This window comes from Mus caroli, chromosome 9 (genome assembly GCF_900094665.2).
Source record: "Mus caroli chromosome 9, CAROLI_EIJ_v1.1, whole genome shotgun sequence".
In the NCBI taxonomy this organism is placed as follows: domain Eukaryota; kingdom Metazoa; phylum Chordata; class Mammalia; order Rodentia; family Muridae; genus Mus; species Mus caroli.
Window position 1 is genome coordinate 18,065,765 of NC_034578.1, and position 17,942 is coordinate 18,083,706.

Here is a 17,942-nt window from a genome sequence, read left to right on the forward strand (position 1 = left end):
AGTGAGTTCCAGGACAGCCAGGGCTACACAGAGAAACCCTGTCTCGAAAAACCAAAAGAGGCCCACACTATATTGTGTGTGGACCGAGGGCATGCATGCTGCCCTTTCACTCCCTCCAGTTCTTGGATGACTGAATCTGCATGCAGACAGAAGCATTGCATATGGAGCCTCTGGCTGAGTACAGAGTACAGGCTGCATCCATTTTGCATGCGTATGTTTATGTATCTGCATTTGTATGCACATATGTACAGATACATAAGGAGGTCAGAAACCAACAAGTATTGAGTGCTTTCCTCAATAACTCTCTACCTATCTTATTTATTTTTATTTTATTTTTGAATCAGGGTTTCAGTATGTAGTCCTGGCTGGCCCACAACTTACTTTGTAGACAAAGATGGACTTGAACTCACAGAGATTCACCTGCGTCTGCCTCTCCAGTGCCACATTAAAGATATCTGACATCATGTCTAGTTCCAACTCATTTTTGTAGACAGAGTCTCTCTTTCAATGGAGCTCACCATTTTGGTGATTAGCCTGGTTGGTCAGTGAGCCTCAGGGATCTCCTGTCTCCATCCTCCCACTGCTGGGGTTACAGGAGCTGTGGGAACTTAAATCATGTTCTCACGCTTGCATAGCAAGCGCCTTACCATCTCAGACATGTCCCTAGCTCCTGAACTGTATCTATCCTTATGACAACATAGACTGTATCAATGTCCTGGTGACTCTATGCTTTCATGAGGAGCTGGGTCTCCCTATTGAGCCTCAAGTTCTTGGTACCACACTTTCTGCTACCCCATCTCAGAATCCACTCAGCAACACTGGGATCCTCTTCACAAGACATTCTTCCAACAGAGCCTGTGCTGCTCTGCTCACAGGTGGCCCTGTCTCACAGGGTGGCAGTTCTGTCCTTCCTGTGGCTCAAGCCAACGTCCTAGGGCTTTCCTTGACTTTCTCTCTCACACCCACTTCCAATCTGTCAGCAAAACCTGTTGGGACTGGATCCAAAGTCCATCCACCCACAGCCCAACTGTCTCTTCTCAATCTCTACAGATGCTGGTCAAAGCCTCAGCATTCCTGCAACAGGGGCAGCTTGGTCCCCTAGCTCCTGAGAATCTGCTTATTGCCTCCCACAAGAAACAAGCTGGCTACTCTCAAACCCAGCTTTTTCCTGTCCATTCTGCTGTTCAGCCATCTCCCATGCCCTGCAACAAGTAGATACCAGCCAGCACTGGTTCCAGCCAATAGAGCAGCAGATACAGTTTCCCTTGGGTCAAGCATCTACCTCCCTGTCTCTACCATCTAGCCAGGTAGGCCCAGGAGGAAGCTAGAGTCACAGGATGAAAAGGTCCTGAGTCCCCAGGTACTGAGAACAGGTACATTAGGGTTGTCAGGTTTGTGAGAAACAAGAGCATCATGCAGTAGTAAGAACTGTGATGTAGCCATGGGAACGGCTCTAAGGGTAAATGACAAGCTGAGTCTATCCAGGAAAAACTACATGTTACATGACAGAAGTGACTCCTGCAAATTGTCCTCTGACCTCTACGTACATGTTATGCCATGGTCAGCCTACACTCACACACACAATGTCTTAAAATGTATAAAACTTCTGAGTGTGATTTTAGCACTCAAGAGGCAGAGGTGGGCAAATCTCTCAGTTCAAGGCCAGCCTGCTCTATAGACCTAGTTCCAGGACAACTAGGGCTACACAGAGAAACTCTGCCTCGAAAAACCAAAACCAAAACACAAAAGTAAAAAAGTCCTAATGTGTGCCACTGTGAGGCCAGGTCGTCTTTAGTAAGTATTCTGAAGGCACTCAGTGTACACCTGTGGCCCATGCTATGTGTCCCAAGTCGTCTCCCTGCCTCCTGTCTTCATTTCCTCTCTAGGTCTCTTACTCCAGGGACATTAGACAAGTTCTGGCCTCAGGGTCTCTGCACCTGCAATCCCAGCTGCCTACCAGAACCTTCTCTCTGGCATTGGTTGGGGCTGTCAGGCAGCTTACTGAGTTTCCCAGGGAGGTACCCTGATCACCTGTCTCCAACAGCACCTCTCCTAAAGTATTTGATGCTGTACTGATTGTTTTGTTCACTGACTGCTTCTGCTCTAGAACAGAAAGGCCCAAAGTGGGCCAGAGAAGTTGTTAAGAGCATGTCCTGCTACTGCAGAAGGTCTGAGTTCAGTCTCAACACCCGTGTCAGAAAGCTCGTCACCATAACTCCAGATCCACGGAATCTGATGCCTCGACACACAGACACACAGACACCACCCACCTACCCACCCCTCCCATTCCCAGAAGGCCACCCGTAAGCCAAGGGGCCCTGACATGTCAATTAGGCATTTGCTTCTAAAATACTAAATTCATGAAGAGACTGAGGGAGCCACGAGTGACTGGGACTTTGACTATGCCCATAACGCAACTGAAGCATGCTGTCTGGTACCCTGAGTTCTATGGCTCCAGAGCCTGGGCTGGTACTTGCTTGCAGTCATGCGCATGGCCTGCCTTCACAGCACCACTCTGGGTCCCAGAATCATTCTGCTATCAGCCTAACTGACACTGGAGCCATTTACTAAGAAAACAGACCTAACGAGTAGATGGGGTTCTGACATTCTGTTTGGGTTTTTTGTTTTTGTTTTTGTTTTTTGTTTTTGGCTTCATGGCTATGGCTTGGCTAAGTGTTCACCAAGGCTCCTGCTTTAAAGACACAGTCCCCAAGATGGCACCATTAGAAGATGGTGGAACCTTTAACAGGCAGGCTAATCCTGAGGTCCCGGGTCACAAGTGTGCTCTGAAGGAAACTGCAGTACCTCTGCCTGTTCTAGCTTTCTATGGTGGAGGCTGTGGCAAGTGGCTCTTTTCTGCAGGCACACCCTCTGTTGCTATCTATCCCTGAGTACCAGGTTCCAACATCTCCAGAGCCTCTGAAACCTAGACAAGCCTTTTCTTCCTAAGTTGACTGTCTCAGGCACTCATTATAGTGACAGGTGACTCACATAGGCATGGAGACACCACCTGATTCAGAGGCCACAGAATGGTTAGGAAGAGGAACAGGGCTTCCGGACACCTATAACTTCTCAGTTCCCAGGAACTCCCTGAAGGATATGTAATCACAATGGGCCTGGGGGTGCCAGTCTGAAACCCCAGCTACTCAAAAGACTGAGGCAGAAAGATAGCTAGTTCAAAGCCAGCGTGGACAACTTGGTGCCCCATATCCAGCTTCCAAATAGCTCAAAGGTAGACTGCTTGCCTAGCAGTGTAAAGCTTTTGGTCCCAAGCACCAACCAAGAAAACATCTGCGCTTCTGGATTTCCTTCACAGCTCTGGTAGAAGGTTCTCAGGCTGACTCTGGCATTACCACCCCAGACATAGGGAGAGGTGCTTGGGGAAGAGGCCAGGATAGGAGCAAAAACATTTCCTTACTCCTGCCTGGGCAGACATGGCTAATGGATCACAGGGCTCATTCCCCAAAGCCCAATTATGGAGATCAGTATTGGTCTGGGGTGACGCCATTGCAGCCTAGGAAGGTACAAGAGAGACAAGTCTCAATCTTCCTGGGCTTCCTCAAGAGCTGTATGGCAGGAGAGATGACAGAGTTAGGAGGAGGAGTCAGATGGCCCGGGACAAGGCCTCCAGTAGGACACACTGAGGAGTGGCAGGCTGAGGAGGGCAGGGTGCTAACCAAAAAGCACAGGACACCTTCCCTCTGGAGACTGGCCGAGGCCCAGCAGGGTGGCTGTGGGTGTGGACCCATCAGGAGTATTTCTCACCCCAGCGTCTCCTCAGCCAGCTGGGATGCCACCTGCTTGGTGGTGCCTGCCAGCACAGACTAGCTCCACCCTCAAGCTGCCATAGCACTTGGCAACTGGCCCTCCCTACAGGCCTTGTCAGCCATGCCAGGTTCTAAGGTAGCATCCTCACTGCCCACACCAGGATGTACTTGGGCCTTCCTGGGAGTCCCTCTCAGCCTCTGTGGGCAGCTAGCCTAGTGTGACTTCTGTGGAACTGAGAGAGGGAGGGATGAAAAGTGTGACAGACTCAAGAGGCAGGGGGTGGTGGCGGAGAAAAAGGGACCACAGTGAGAAACAGAAGATCAAGGACAGGAAAGAAGCCTGAGTTCAGTCCAGGCCTGTAATCCTAGTTGCTTAGGATGCTGAGGCAGGAGGATTTCAAGTTCAAACTTGAGGTTCACTTGAGCTAGAGAGTTCATGGGCAGTGTGGGTGACTCAGTGAGACCATAGCTCAAAAGTAAAAAGGCTAAAGGGGCTAGAGAGCCTCCTCAGAGGTTAAGAGCATTGACTGTTCTTCCAAAGGACCAGAGTTCAGTTCCCAGCAACCACTTGGCGGCTCACAACCATCTGTAATGGGATCTGAGGCCCTCTTCTGGAGAGTCTAAAGACAGCTAAGTCTACTTATGTATAATAAAGAAATAAATCTTAAAAAACAAACAAACAAACAAACACCCACAAAACAGGGCTGAGTGTGGTGGTGGTGCACGCCTTACCTCCAGCATTCAGGAGGCAGAGCCAGGCAGACTAGTGTAAGTCTCAAGCCAGCATGTCTAAAATACCAAGTCAGGCCAGCCAGAGCTATATAATGGGACCCTGTCCCCAAAGCAAATGGAAAACAAATAAAACCCACAAAACCACAAAGCATAAACTCTTACAAGGAAGCCAGTGAGTAACCCAGCTGATGAGAATGGAGAGGGTGGGAAAGGGAGTAAGCAGGAGAGCTGAAAGGCTGGAGGGAACTTAAAAAGGTTGCTAGTACACACAAGGACAAAATTCTGCTCAGCTTGGCAGGGACTCTAGGCTGCAAGTCCTGCAAAGGGCTTGTCCAAGCCACTGTCCCAAAGCCACCAGTGCCACAATCCTGCCTGACCCACAAGGGAAGTGTGCAGAGGCCCCTGTGCCTGCTACGCAGTGCCCTTGCCCTGCAGACCCACCTTTGTCACTGTCAGGTTCTGAGTCACTGAGGGGCTTGAGCGGGGAGTGTAGGTCCTGGAAGTAGCGGTGTCCAGCCTCGCACTGCCACACGGCCGTTGTGTAAAGGCCAAAGGTCGGGTCAAGCTCAGCCAGGTGTGGCTCATACGGGCAGCGGTGTTTGTGGTCCTCATACCAGATGACCACGTTCTTCAGGCAGTTCACATTGCGCCGCCGCCCTGTGGACACAGGGCCCCAGGCAGATGTGAGGACAGGTGCTCCACTCCCCCTGGGGCCAACAATTCCCAGTTTGAGACAGCCTCTTGAATCCCACTCTCATTTTGCAGAGAGGAAACTGAGGTTTGGGGAGGTGACACATCCTAGAGATAACTAGGACCTGGAATAGCCAGAAACTGTCCTTGGCTGAGAGAAGTCATACAGTAATGGAGCCTGGCACAGGTGAAGGCACAAAAATTGTTGGCTGTGTTTCTTTCTTTTTTCTAATAGGACCTTATTATATAACTGAAGATAGCTTTGAACTCACAGAGATCTGCCTGCTTTGTCTCACCGGTGCTGGGAGTAAAGTGTACCACCCTCAGCCTTTAGCTGTTTCTCTGGAATTGAAGACATGCATCACCACACTGAGCTGTTTCTAAATAAAAATCTTCATCCTGCCACCACTGGGCAGTGGTGCACACGCCTTTAATTCCAGCACTCGAAAGGCAGAGGCAGGCAGATCTCTGTGAGTTTGAGGCCAGCCTGGTCTATAGAGCGAGTTCCAGGACAGCCTAGACTACACAGAGAAACCCTGTCTCAAAAAACAACAACAAAAAAAAAAAAAACAAAGAAAAAACAGCCCCAAACCAAACCAAAATCTTCATCCCACACAACCCTGGAAGGTCTCCCTGGTGCCTTCCCACTGCCATCTACAGCCACCAGGGGGTGCCAGGAGAGCAGGGCATGTCCTCTCTCAGCTTCTCAAGGGGGATGGAGAGAAAGGAGCAAGTGCCATGGTGGTTAGCAAGGCCATATGGCACCACCAGGTCCCATGCCCTCCCTATCTCCTTCTAGCCACACGACCTCCTAGCTATCCTTCAAACATGCTAGATATGACCCTGCCCCAGCCTTTGCACAGGTTCCTCGTCAGCGCCTTCATTTAGAAACCTGCCCCCTGGACACTCTTCTCAGCAGGCACCCTTTCCAGTGTCTGTCTAGTCAACTCTAGTTTGTTTATAACAGCACAAAGAGGCTACCTGTGGCACCCACTTAGATGCCACTTGTCTGTCTTCTCCTGTAGAGTGCCTGCCCCACAGGGGACGAAACACAGATCAGCTTTGCTTCCTTGGGACAAAAGCTTCCAGACGGGGTAAGGAACTGGAGGGTGGGCATGGCAGAACCAGATGCCTGCATTTAGATCCTGGCTTTGCCACAATCTGGCTAGACAACTCGAAGTGAGTGGCCAGGGGCAAACCCAAATTCTGCATCTGCCAGGGAGGCAGGAGGGAGCAAAGAAGCCAGGAAGGCCCTGAGGAAGGCTGAGGCCTATGAGAGTAAGATGACGTTGGGACTGTCCTCCACCTATAGGACTGGAAGGGAGAGAGGGCCAAAAGAGGCACCTGGGCTGCAGGAGTGAGCCCAGGGTCTCCACGCTAGTGAGACTCATGTCAGCGACATGGACCTCCACAGATGCTCCATTGCCAGCTCGGCACTCCCTAGCCCCCTGGGGCTGCAGAGGGAAGCCTACAGCTCACTTGTGTGCCGACGCTGGAAGGGGAATGTTTAGGCATGCCTGTAATCCTGACACAGGGCCATTTTAAGTTTTGAGGCCAGTCTTGGTTACACAGCAAAACCAGCCAGAAAAAACAAGCAGGCAGTCAAGATGGCTGAGAGAGTGAGTAAGGGCGCTTGCTCTCAAGCCTGGCCCACCCAGCTTAGGTACTCAGAACCCATGTGGTAGAAAGCAAAGACCAACCCCCACAAGTCGCTCTCTCATTCCCACACCTGTGATGTACACACACAAAAAAGGATAAATGCATGTAAAAACAATTTTTAAGCTTGGGAGCTGGAGATACAGCTTAGTCACAGAGCTTCTACTTACTATGCACAAAGCCCTGGGTTCCATTGCTAGCACCACGTGAGATACAGGTGGTACACACCTGTCAGCCAAGTATCGTGGGATACAGGCCAGCCTCTGCCATAGGATGAGTTTGAGGCTAATGCATCAAAAAAGAGGTAGAGCAGGGCTCACTGCCACCAGGTGGTTCTCTCTTGAAACACCATGATGGGCATGATGTAGACCCAAAACCCAAGGATTTGACAAGGCACTGAGGTCATACTTAGTGGGGCTATTTTAGATTCACAGCATACTGCCTCGAGCAGCTACCGGACTGGCTTGTCTCCCTTCTGACAGTGTAGCAAAGGGACAAGAATGGCTACTGGCCACTTCCAGTATGCTCTGCTCTACATGCTCCCACCCCTCCCCATGCTGGGCTCCACTTACTTTTCTTCCGCTTTGGCTTTTTGGGGACTTGCTCCCAAGGCTTCCTGTAACACAGAGAGGTGGTGAGGGTGAACGAGGGGCCCAGGTGGCCGAATCCTGGCCTGGTAGAAAACAACAGCTGTTTATGTGCTCTGGGTGCCACCTGAAGGTTTGTCGCCCTGCTCCCTTTCCAGCAGTAGCTCTGAATGGAGGTCTCACCATTCCTTAGCTCAGAGAACACTGGCACTCAGAGGTCCCTGGTAGATGGGATGTGGGACAGTGGAAGGAATGCTGAGAGGGGACCGTGCCTACCCTGGGGGACATATACCCCGAATGTAGTCAGCCTTTGTGTCAATCATTAGAAACGTTACAGATGCAGGAGAGGTGGTGCACACCTGTCTCCCCAGCACTCAGAAGGCAGAGGTGTGGGGATCATGAATTGAGACTAGTCTGGGCTATATCAAGAAAAGGACAGCTTAGGTTATATAGGAAAGCCTTGTTTCAAAAAGGCAAAATATTGGAGCACATACTTAGCATGCACAATGCCCAGGTTTCCTTCTCCCTGAACTGCACAAACCCTATGTGGTAGCTCCCGCCTGTAAGCCCAGCACTCAGGCGGGAAAGCAGGAGGACGACAACTGCAGGTTCCTCCTCCCTGGCTGCCCAGGGCCTACCCTTACCACGCATGCTTCTGTGTCCGAGTTTCCTGGTTTAAAAAGAACGTGTTAACTCATTTATTTACAGGGTAAGGAATATGCCATAGTGCTGTGTATGGAGGGCAGAGGATTACCTGAGGGAGGAGCGTCCTTCCACTACCATGTGTCAAACATCTTCCTCTGAAGTGCTGGGATTACAAATGTGCAAAGAATCTAGAGCTTCATGAAGGATGGGGAAGCTACTGATGGAGCCATATGCTCAACTAGTAGGGTTTTGTGTGTGTGTGTGTGTGAGAGTGAGTGTGTGTGAGCGCGTGCGCCCAGAGCTTCTCACACATGAGACACTCCACCACTGAGTTATACCCCTTGCTCCTAGCTGGTTATTGCCCCTAAGAATCAATGTATTTTTGGTTTTTGTTTTTGTTTGGAGACCTCTGTCTCTCTGTGTAGCCCTGGCTATCCTGGAACTCAACATATAGACCCAGCTGGGCTCAAACTCAAAGAGCTCTAGTTGCATCGGCCTCCAAAATGCTGGAATTAAAGGCACGTGCCACTATGCCTGGATAACTTCTTAAAAATGATTTTACTATTTCATGTGCATAAGTTTTTACTTGCATTCATGTCTCTGCACCTGCCTGATGCCCATGGAGGTCAGAAGAGGGCATGGGATCCCTTGGAACTGGAGTTACAGATGGTTGTGAACCACAATGCTGGTGACTGGAACCAAAGCCAGGCCCTCTGAAAGAGCAACAAATGCTCTTAACTAGGGAGCCAACGTCTTCAGGGCCTAGAATCAACTCTTAAAGAATCATTCATACAGATGAGTGCAGACAAGAGCAGAACACGCTACACCTGAATCCTTACTATGGGCCAAAGCCTTTCTAAGCTCTCTATTTTCATTTTGTATTTTATTTGAGATAGAGTATTGTTATGCAGCCCTGGCTGGCTGGAACTGTCTGTGCAAACCAGACAGATAATATGCAATCCAGTGTTCACACCATGCAGCTACTGGCTGGGGAAGCTGGGGCAACAGCTGGAGTCCCAAGGTGAGCTTTCCCTCCATGGCTTACATCCAGCTTGTCCACTGTGGACACCTGCACTATGAGACAGCAGGAGTAACCTCTGTTGGAAATGCTCCACCTGCTAGCTGTTCTTAAGGGCATGGGGTTTTCACTCTTGGGCGCTTCTGCTGTCCTTGTCTCTTCCTGTCACTGAGTAAGGCAAAGGGTAGTGGAGGTCACTGAGACAGACATGCTTGAGTCTCAAACAGGAGGGGCCATCCACACTTTCATAGCCTGCTTCTCAGTGTGGCAAGCAGCACATGACAGTTTACCAAGTGTCTGACAACTACAGCGTGGTGAACCATTCATGGTCTTAGTCTGATCCCTAGAGCACACGTGGTAGGAGAGAACTAGTTCTGCAAAGCTGTCCTCCCACCTCCTTATGTGGGCCTACATACACCACACACGTACAAATACACAAGAATAAAAGTGCCCTCACACCATGCCTGGCACATGCCTTTAGTCCCAGCACTCAGGATGCACACAAGCAGCCCTGACAAGGTTGTTGAAACAGGTGGCTGGGTTAAGACTGCTTTCTTGTAGAGGATCCGGGTTTGGTTCCCACAACCTACATGATGGTTCACAATGGTGGTTTCTGGGGATCCGACACCCTTTTCTGACCTCTGCAGGTAGTTCATGCACGTGGTACACATATATCCACGAAGGCAAGGCACTCAGACGCAGAAAATCAGAGTGCCCAGCACCTTTGGAGGTTTACACCTGAGAGCCAGCCCCAGGCCAGGCCAGTGGAGGCGGGTCGACTCTTCAGACCGGCCAGTCGGAGCTTCCGAAGGCGGGCAGAGGGGTGGGGCACAGGCTTGCATTGGGTAGTCAATGGGTCGGAGGCGGAGCCGCGAGGAGGTGCGTGAGGGGTCTGGGCTGCCTAAGCCCGAGACCGAGGCCCGCCAGGCGGCCCGGGGGTGGGGCCTCACGCTCCGGGGGCGGGGCCGCTGCCCTTTTCGTCCCTCCCCCCGGCTTCTTCTCTCCCTCTCCCGGCCCCGCGCCCCCTTACCCGTGGCGACCGCTACGCTGGCCACGCTCCAGCGAAATGAGGTAGGCGGCAAGTTTGGCGTCGCTCCAGCCGCTGCGGCGTCTCAGGTCCACCCAGGGGCCGTGCGCCTCGCCCAGGTACACGCGCCGCACGTCGTACTTCTTCCGGGACTCGAGCCGCCTCCGGGCCCGGTCCGACTCGGTGAGCCGCGGCCGGCCCCGCGCCTTTCTGCCTGCCGCGCCTTCCTCTGCCGCCGCCTCCCCGCCTGCGCCCGCCTCCGCCTCCGCCCCGGGCTCTGGAGCCCGCTCCGCCATCCCCCCCTCCCTGGTTACCGGCCTCCCCCGTTGTTAGGAGCCTCGACCGGAAGTGGCGCGCCTAGCCTGCGCCGCCGGGAGATTTCTCACAGGGTCTTCTCTGCCCGCGGCGCCAAACGGGGACAACTAGCCAAAGCTGCGCATGCGCGTAGTCCGTCCGGCTCTGGCCATGGAAGTGCTCTCTGTTTACAGTCAGTTATTTGGGAGGTAGAGGCACTGGGTCCTGAAACTCAGGTTATCCTTGCCTCTCTATTGAATTCGAGAGCAGTGTGATTAAAGATTTTTTTTTCAAAAGGGCTGGAGAAATGGCTCAGTGGTTAAGGGCACTCACTGCTTTTCCAGAGGACTTGGGTTCAAATTCAGCACCTACATGACAGCTAGAACTGTCTGTAACTCCAAGATCTACCATTCTCACATAAACATATATACATGCAGAACACCAATGCACATAAAATAAAGGTAAATACATTTAAAAGATGTTTTTAAGGGCCAACAAGATGGCTCTGCAGGTAAGGTGATGGCTGGCATACTTGACAATCTGAGTTGCATTTCCGAGATTCACGGGGTCGTATATCAGAACAGACTCCAGCAAATGGTCTTCTGACCTCCACATATCCCTGCCATACCATAAATATATAAATGGAACTCACTCTGTAGACCAGGCTGGCCTCGAACTCAGAAATCCACCTGCCTCTGCCTCCCAAGTGCTGGGATTAAAGGCATGCACCACCACGCCCGGCTATAAATGGAATTTTTAAAAAGACAAGTTTTAAAAAGGAGGGTCCCAAGGTGGTAAACCCAAAAGAACCCATGCCGAACATATGAAGGGAAGCCACAGGTCCAGGGAAGAGGTTTTGATTTTGTTATTTTCTCCATATTATTTCATACCAGTCCAGTCTTTTCTCCTCATGCCAGCTCTGTTTGACTCAATTTTGCCCCTGCTGCTGCTCTACCTGAATGGCCTCATCCTCTTCCTCCGGCCCCTTGGGAGAACTGTGGGGAGGGGACTGTCCCTCCAGCCTTGAGGTTGTCAGGAGCTCCCGCGTGGACCTGGCCAGGCGGAATACCACCGGGATCTGTGCCAGGGTTGGGTTGGTCTCCTGCAAGCCTTGGATCCACTTGATCAATGTTGCCTGGTCATGGCCACCAGCCATGCACATGGCGAAGACGGGACCTTCTGTCACTGTTAGGAAAAGAGTTTGTGTCTCACTGCCGTGATGTACTCTGAGCACCGCCATGAGTTCACAGCCAGCTCCCTGTGCCACAGAAATGTTCTACATTTCCCTTGGCCATGCCACCCACTGCTCAGATACTATCAAGAAACTAAGTTTGAGCCCTAACTTGGAGGCTACCATGTGCCTCCTCCCAACTCCCCACATATAACTTGACTGTTCCCTGCTGACCTGAGGCTTGCGTGTATTCTGGTCACATTACTAGTCAGTATAGAATGCTCCTTAAAAGATAGTACAAAGGGGAGAGGGAGTAGCCAAGGAGAGGTACCCTGGACCCCTCATTGTGTGGAGCGTGGACAAATGGCCACCACACAGATGTGCTGTGTTGAGACCTGCTTTTACCTTCATCCACATCAAACTCATAGTCGTCCCAACCACTCCTTGAATATTCCAGGTCCAGCTTCTGTGGGTAGTACAGCTCCCATTCTTCTGGGATCTCCTCTACTTTCTACCTCAGGCAAGAGAGCAGGCAGGATTAGAGGCCAGAACACAAAACCTGTCCCTCAGCTGAGCCTTCAGGATAGTGCCAGCCCCACCCCCGACACAGAATCTGTAGTTCTGGCTAATCTGGAAGTTGCTGTGTAGACCAAGCTGGCCTTAAACTCAGAGAGCTCTGCCTGCCTTTGTCTTCTGAGTACTCCGCTAGTTATGTCCTTTATTTTTTTGGTAAACATTTATGCATACCCCTGTGTAATTCAGAGGACAACTTGTAGGAGTGAGATCTCTCCTTCATGGGCCCTGGGGGTCAAACTCAGGTGGTCTGGCTTGGCAGCAAGTGCTTTGGCCAGTAACTCACCTCTTCCTCAGGAGGTGGCAGGTCAGCTCTTAGGATGTGATAGTAGACACACTTATTACGAAGCCAAAGAGGGAAGGGGCCCTCAACAAAAACAGGCCTGGATGGGTTGTGGCGGGCCAGGGCAGCTTGCTGATCTGGACTCTGGATTCCTGGTGTAGAGATGAGAACCTGTTGGTGCCTTAGCAGCAAAAAGCCCAGGAGCTCATTTAGTGGGCCCAGAGGGATCCAGCAGAAACTGGGATAGGCTGGGGCCTTACCTACAATGTGAGGCTGTGTGGGATCTTCCATGCCTGTCGAGTCAGTGGGCAAAGACATCTGCAAAGAAGAGCAGGGCTGTGACTCCCCAACCTCTACAGGGGAGCTTGAGAGCAAAGGGAGGGAAGGGGTGCTTCCTGGGTGACTGCACCACGTCTTTAGAAGTAGCCTTTCTCTCCTTCCTTGTAGCCAGCTTGACCAGAGTGCCAACACTGAGAGTTTACCCAGAAACCATCAGCCTAAGTTCAGCCTGCAGTGACCTCATCCAAGTCACGGTACCTACATAGCTCAGTTTATCCATGCGCAAAAATGGCAGTGACAGAAAGTAACAGTTCTTCAGATGGCATCAAGAGTTTGACTTGGCTGGGGAGTGCTTGCCTAGCATACAGCATAAAGACAAGTTTCTCTCTTTTGTCACTCACTAGGAATGGAACCACATGCCTTGAACAAGGAAAGCAGGTATCCTACCACTGAGCCATACCCCCAGCTCCATCCCAATAGGGAACAAGGCAGAGACTCCTTGTCCACACCTGGCCTGTCAGTGTTTGTTTTGTTTGAAGCACTATGTAGCCCACGCTGACCTTTAACTCAGCAGGCATCTCTGCTTCCCAAGAGCTAGGATTAAAGACAGGAGCCACTGTGCCTGGCTGCTCTTTTCTTTATAAAGTACCCAGCCTCCAGAATTTTGTTTCAGCAACAAAGGAGGACATAGGGTCTTTTCTTCCAGTGAGTAAATAGACTGAGACAGGTCCGACTGTGGTAATAAGGGATGGTCATGGTTACTGTCAGGACAGCAGCAGAGCCCAGGGAAGCAGTAAGGCCCAGCCAGGGAGGGCGGCGACACGTACACAGGAATGCATACCTGGTAGACAGTGACCTTAGCACTGAGGTCAGGCTCCATGTGTCGCAGGCCTAGCTTGGCCAGGTCCAAAGGGTCCTGGGGAAGATCTCGGGGCACTGGGTAGGGGTTGATATTCTTGAATCGGGTGAACCACAGCTTCATCCGCAGGAACTTGAGCATGGGGTAACTTTTGCGCCCGAATATCTGAATCAGTAGGAACTCCGTCTCTGCGCTGGGCATGACCCCTGTTTTGGGCAGATCCAAGACTTGTTAGACACAAGTTTGAAGTCAGGAAGAACAGAATTACAAGGGATTTATTTTTCATGATTTGTTTTCTTCTTACTTTGAGACAGCGTCTTGCTACTAGCTATGTAGGTAGCCCTGGCTGGCCTGGAAGTCTACCATCTGTAGAACAGAACTCACAGACATCTGCCTGTCCATGTCTTCCAAGTGCTGGAGTTAAAAGTGTGCACCACCACATCTGGCCCATCCATGGTTTCTTGTTGGTTTGTTTGTTGGAAGCTGAGGTTGAGGCTAGGGCACAGTTGAGTAGAGTGCTGGTCTGGCACACACGGTGGAAGGCTTCACTCCCAGCACCATATAAAAGGGGCACTGTTGCACATGCCTGTGATCCCAGCACTTGGAACAGTAGGCAAAAACCTGCCAAGGCCAGACATGGCTACCCAGCACAGCAAATTCAAAGGCAGCCTAGGCTACATGAGACCGTGTAAAGTGTGTGTGTTGGGGAAAGAGGGCTGGAGAAAGAAATAGCTCAGCAATTAGGAGCATGCACTGCACCACTTTTAACTCGAATTCCAGGGCATCCACCACCCTCTTCTAGCCTCCTTGGGCACCAGAATTCACATACCCACTAACACATAGCATACATATAATTTTTCTAAAAAAGATTTATTGTATTTATGTGAGTACACTGTACCTATCTTCAGACACACAAGATTAGGGCATCAGATCCCATTACAGATGGTTGTGAGCCACCATGTGAGTGCTGGGATTTGAACTCAGGACCTTTGGAAGACCAGTCAGTGTTCTTAACTGCTGAGCCATCTCTCCAGCCATAGCATATATATACTTAAAAATAAAAAAACCAAAACCAAACCAACCAAACAACAACAGAAACCCCAAAACCATATGGAGTGAAGGATGAGCTTGAAGCCCTGTCGACCCCTCATTGCCCAGGGGCAAGGTGACAGGGAAGCACCTGAGGTTATTAGATACTGGGATCAGCCTGGAAGCATCCCAGGTAAGTCCTCCTCCAACTTTTCTACAGCCCAAGCCCAATAATTGGAAGAGGGAGGGGAGGGGAGGGGCAGGCAAAGGACTTGGGAGACTGAGAAAGGTGAGTGGAGAAGCATGGGAAGGAAGGCTGGGCCCACATCCCTCACCGTGTCTTTCCATCTGCTCCAGGACTGCGACCCCACATTCCTGCTGCCGTGGGTAGTGGACGAAGATGCGCTGGATAACGTTGCGGGGCCGGAAGACCTCCTTGGGGAAAACATCCAGCAGCAGGTTGTATACTGACAAGTCCCGCTCCACACCAAACTCTGGCATCTTGCGCAGTGCTAGGTAGATGAAGTCCACGTGGCCGCGCTTGCGCACATTGTGCGCCCCAAAGCTGCGCACTGCATTCAGGAAGCTTGCCTTGTCCTGCTCCCCATTTCCTGATGGCTTGAACAGGTCTTCATGCATTGATGGAACCTTGATGGGCTTCCTCTGGGGCTCCGGGGGTCGAGGAACCAACCATGCCTCATCCTTGTGTGTAGCTGCACTACAGTGGAGGCCTCGTAGAGCCTGGAGGGACACCTAGGAGAAAGGATGGTGCCTGCTTTTTGTTTTCTGCTTCCTGGCAGAGGTACCCTGGACATCATGGAGGACCTTTTAGGCGCTTTGATACTGTTGCTGCTAACCATAGCTTAGATATCATGATATAGTACATTAAAGTACAATGCCACATGGTAGTACACACCTGAAATCCCAACCCCAAGGAGGCTAAGGCAGGAGAATTGAGAGCTAAACACTTGCTTGAACCACACATTCATGTTCTAAGGCCATATGGGATTACATATGGTACACACACATGCATACACACACTCGAAGAAAACATCAAGAAGCATTGCCAGGACCACATTGTTGTGGTTTGAATGAGAAGTTCCCCCACAGACCTGTCAAACTCTGCTTACAGCATTCACTTGCTTGGTTAGACCAAATTTCCAAAGTCTTCCACCTTCCCAAAATAACAGTCAGGGTCTTTACAGCAACCACCCTGTTTCTGGACACCGACTTCTGTACTAGTACTTTCCTGTTACTGTGATGAGGTTCCGTGAGCTAACCTGGCAGTGTTGTATGGTACTGGCTCTGAAGGCAGGAAGGTAGGAGGTCCCAGGATACCACTGCATCAATCTGTGAGAGTGAAGCTTGGGTTGCTGAGTAGACCTCAAGATGTTGGTGATGTCAGAGCTATGAGATGTCTGCCAAGGGAAGCCGTACAGAGACTGGAGCCAGTCTGGGGTGGGGTATGGCTTGGGGCAGCTGAGGTAGAGGAGTGGGGCTGTCTGAGCACGTTGGAGCTACAGGGCTTCCTGTTTGTACTGCTGGGTTTTCAGTCTTGTTTGGGGTTCAGTATTTCTTCATTTTGGCTTCATTCCTCCCTTTTGGAATGGAAGGATGGAATGTGTCATTCCCTGATGGAAGTGTGCGATTTACTCCTGCATAGGATGTCACAGCTGAGAGACTGCCCGAGTCTCAGAATAGACTTTGGACTTTTAAGTGGTATTGACACTGTGGCAGACCATAGGAACTTTAGAAATTGGATGAAATGCATTTTGCATCATGATACTGTCAGGAGTCTATGTGGCCGGGAGAGAGGCAGGTTGTTATGGTCTGAGTGAGAAATGTCCCTCAAAGGCTCGCATATTTGAATACTTGGCCCAGATGGTGGCACTGCACAGGGAGGGTACAGAACCTTCAGGTTTATACCGGCTTCTCAGTTACAGGTTGTTCTCCTTCCTATATGCTTGAGATGTGATCTCCGGTTCCTACTCTGGCCACAAACAGCCATAAGGGACTCTACCCTTGGAACTGTAAACCAAGACACTCTTTCTAATGTAAATTGCTTTTGGCCATGGTCATGGTACTTTAGTACTGCGATGGCAAGCTAACACAGGACCACAACTAGGACAGGCAGGACAAGGGCCACCTTCAGTTTCTGTGGCCTGATCCTGAGAGGGTGAGAGTAAAGCTAGGCCTTCCCCTCTCCACCCACAAATGCCCAGCCTGTGGTTACCTGAGCAAAGGGAGTTCCTGAGAGGGCAGACCTGCAGAGGCCTCCCCAGCCCCTAGAGAGGCTTCGCACCAGCAAGTTGACCTGCACCCAGCTCATGTCTCTGTAGATTCAACCACACCTAGTTGAGAGAGATTAGAGAGATTGAGACAGCATTAGCCTGCAGCCTACCTTCCATGAGACAGGGCATCACTATGACAAAGAGCACAGTTCAGACAGAAGAGCCTAGTCCACCAAGCTCCAAGGGTTACTTCTGTTTGATTTTGTTGTTTTCAAAATAGAATATCATATTGCCCGGGTAGCCAAGGGTGGCCTTAAACTCCTGATCCTCCTGCCTCTGTTTCTCCAGTGCTGAGATTACAGGTGTGAGCTACCATGCTTGGGAATCTTTCCATTATATTTACTGATTGTGTGTATGTGTGTGTGTGTGTGTGTGTGTGTGAGCGTGCACATGCATGTATGCGCATGTGTGCCCTTGTGTGGAGGTCTGAGGATAGCTTGGAGAACTGGTTCTCTCTTCCATGTGGGTCTCAGCATTGAGCTTGGCTTTCTAGGCTTGGCAGCAAGCACCTTCATACAGTAATCATTCCACTGCCTCATACCTGGGAGTTTTTTTTTCTTCATTTTTTTAGAATAAATAAATTTTTTTAAGATTTATTTATTATTATATGTAAGTACACTATAGCTGTCTTCAGACTCTCCAGAAGAGGAAGTCAGATCTCATTGCGGATGGTTGTGAGCCACCATGTGGTTGCTGGGGTTTGAACTCAGGACCTTCAGAAGAGCACTCAGTGCTCTTACCCACTGAGCCATCTCTCCAGCCTCTTCATTTTTTTTTTTTTTTTTTGAAAGAGTTGCCTGTTTATTTTGTGTGTGTGTGTGTGTATACTTAGGTTCACATGCTACAATACTTTTGTGCAGGCCAGAGAACAACTTTTCAGTAGTCTTCTCCCTCACTTTAGGAATGCCATGACATCTAGCTTTTTTTATTTTTATTATTACTATTATTATTATTTTTGGTTTTTCGAGACAAGGTTTCTCTGTATAGCCCTGGCTGTCCTGGAACTCACTCTGTAGACCAGGCTGGCCTCGAACTCAGAAA

General features: G+C 50.5%; 2 protein-coding genes across 11 annotated transcripts in view; both read right to left on the reverse strand.

The window, feature by feature from the left end:
* Positions 1-10,746, reverse strand: part of Znf653 (zinc finger protein 653) — a 16,107-nt gene extending 5,361 nt beyond the window's left edge. For 2 of the 3 annotated variants that reach the window (XM_021172188.2, XM_021172187.2), the window contains exons 1-3: positions 10,126-10,746; positions 7,418-7,461; positions 4,941-5,156 (exon numbers count right to left, since the gene is read on the reverse strand). In XM_021172188.2, the coding sequence (XP_021027847.1) occupies positions 4,941-5,156; positions 7,418-7,461; positions 10,126-10,418 (553 nt within the window). In that variant the 5' untranslated portion in view covers positions 10,419-10,746. Of the gene's footprint in view, positions 1-4,940; positions 5,157-7,417; positions 7,462-9,685; positions 10,093-10,125 lie in introns of those variants that run through there. The other variant, XM_029481640.1, reaches the window with a different exon arrangement.
* Positions 10,747-11,152: 406 nt separating this feature from the next.
* Ecsit (ECSIT signalling integrator) overlaps positions 11,153-17,942 on the reverse strand; it is a 13,209-nt gene continuing 6,419 nt past the window's right edge. For 5 of the 8 annotated variants that reach the window (XM_029481641.1, XM_021172189.2, XM_029481642.1 and 2 more), the window contains 8 exons: positions 16,844-16,961; positions 15,891-16,028; positions 14,946-15,363; positions 13,564-13,787; positions 12,704-12,761; positions 12,447-12,595; positions 11,993-12,098; positions 11,153-11,601 (listed from right to left, as the gene is read on the reverse strand). In XM_029481641.1, coding sequence (XP_029337501.1) covers positions 11,345-11,601; positions 11,993-12,098; positions 12,447-12,595; positions 12,704-12,761; positions 13,564-13,787; positions 14,946-15,363; positions 15,891-16,028; positions 16,844-16,939 — 1,446 coding nt within the window. In that variant the 5' untranslated portion in view covers positions 16,940-16,961 and the 3' untranslated portion in view covers positions 11,153-11,344. The remainder of the gene's footprint in view (positions 11,602-11,992; positions 12,099-12,446; positions 12,596-12,703; positions 12,762-13,563; positions 13,788-14,945; positions 15,364-15,890; positions 16,029-16,843; positions 16,962-17,942) is intronic. The other 3 variants (XM_021172192.2, XM_021172193.2, XM_021172194.2) reach the window with 1 other exon arrangement.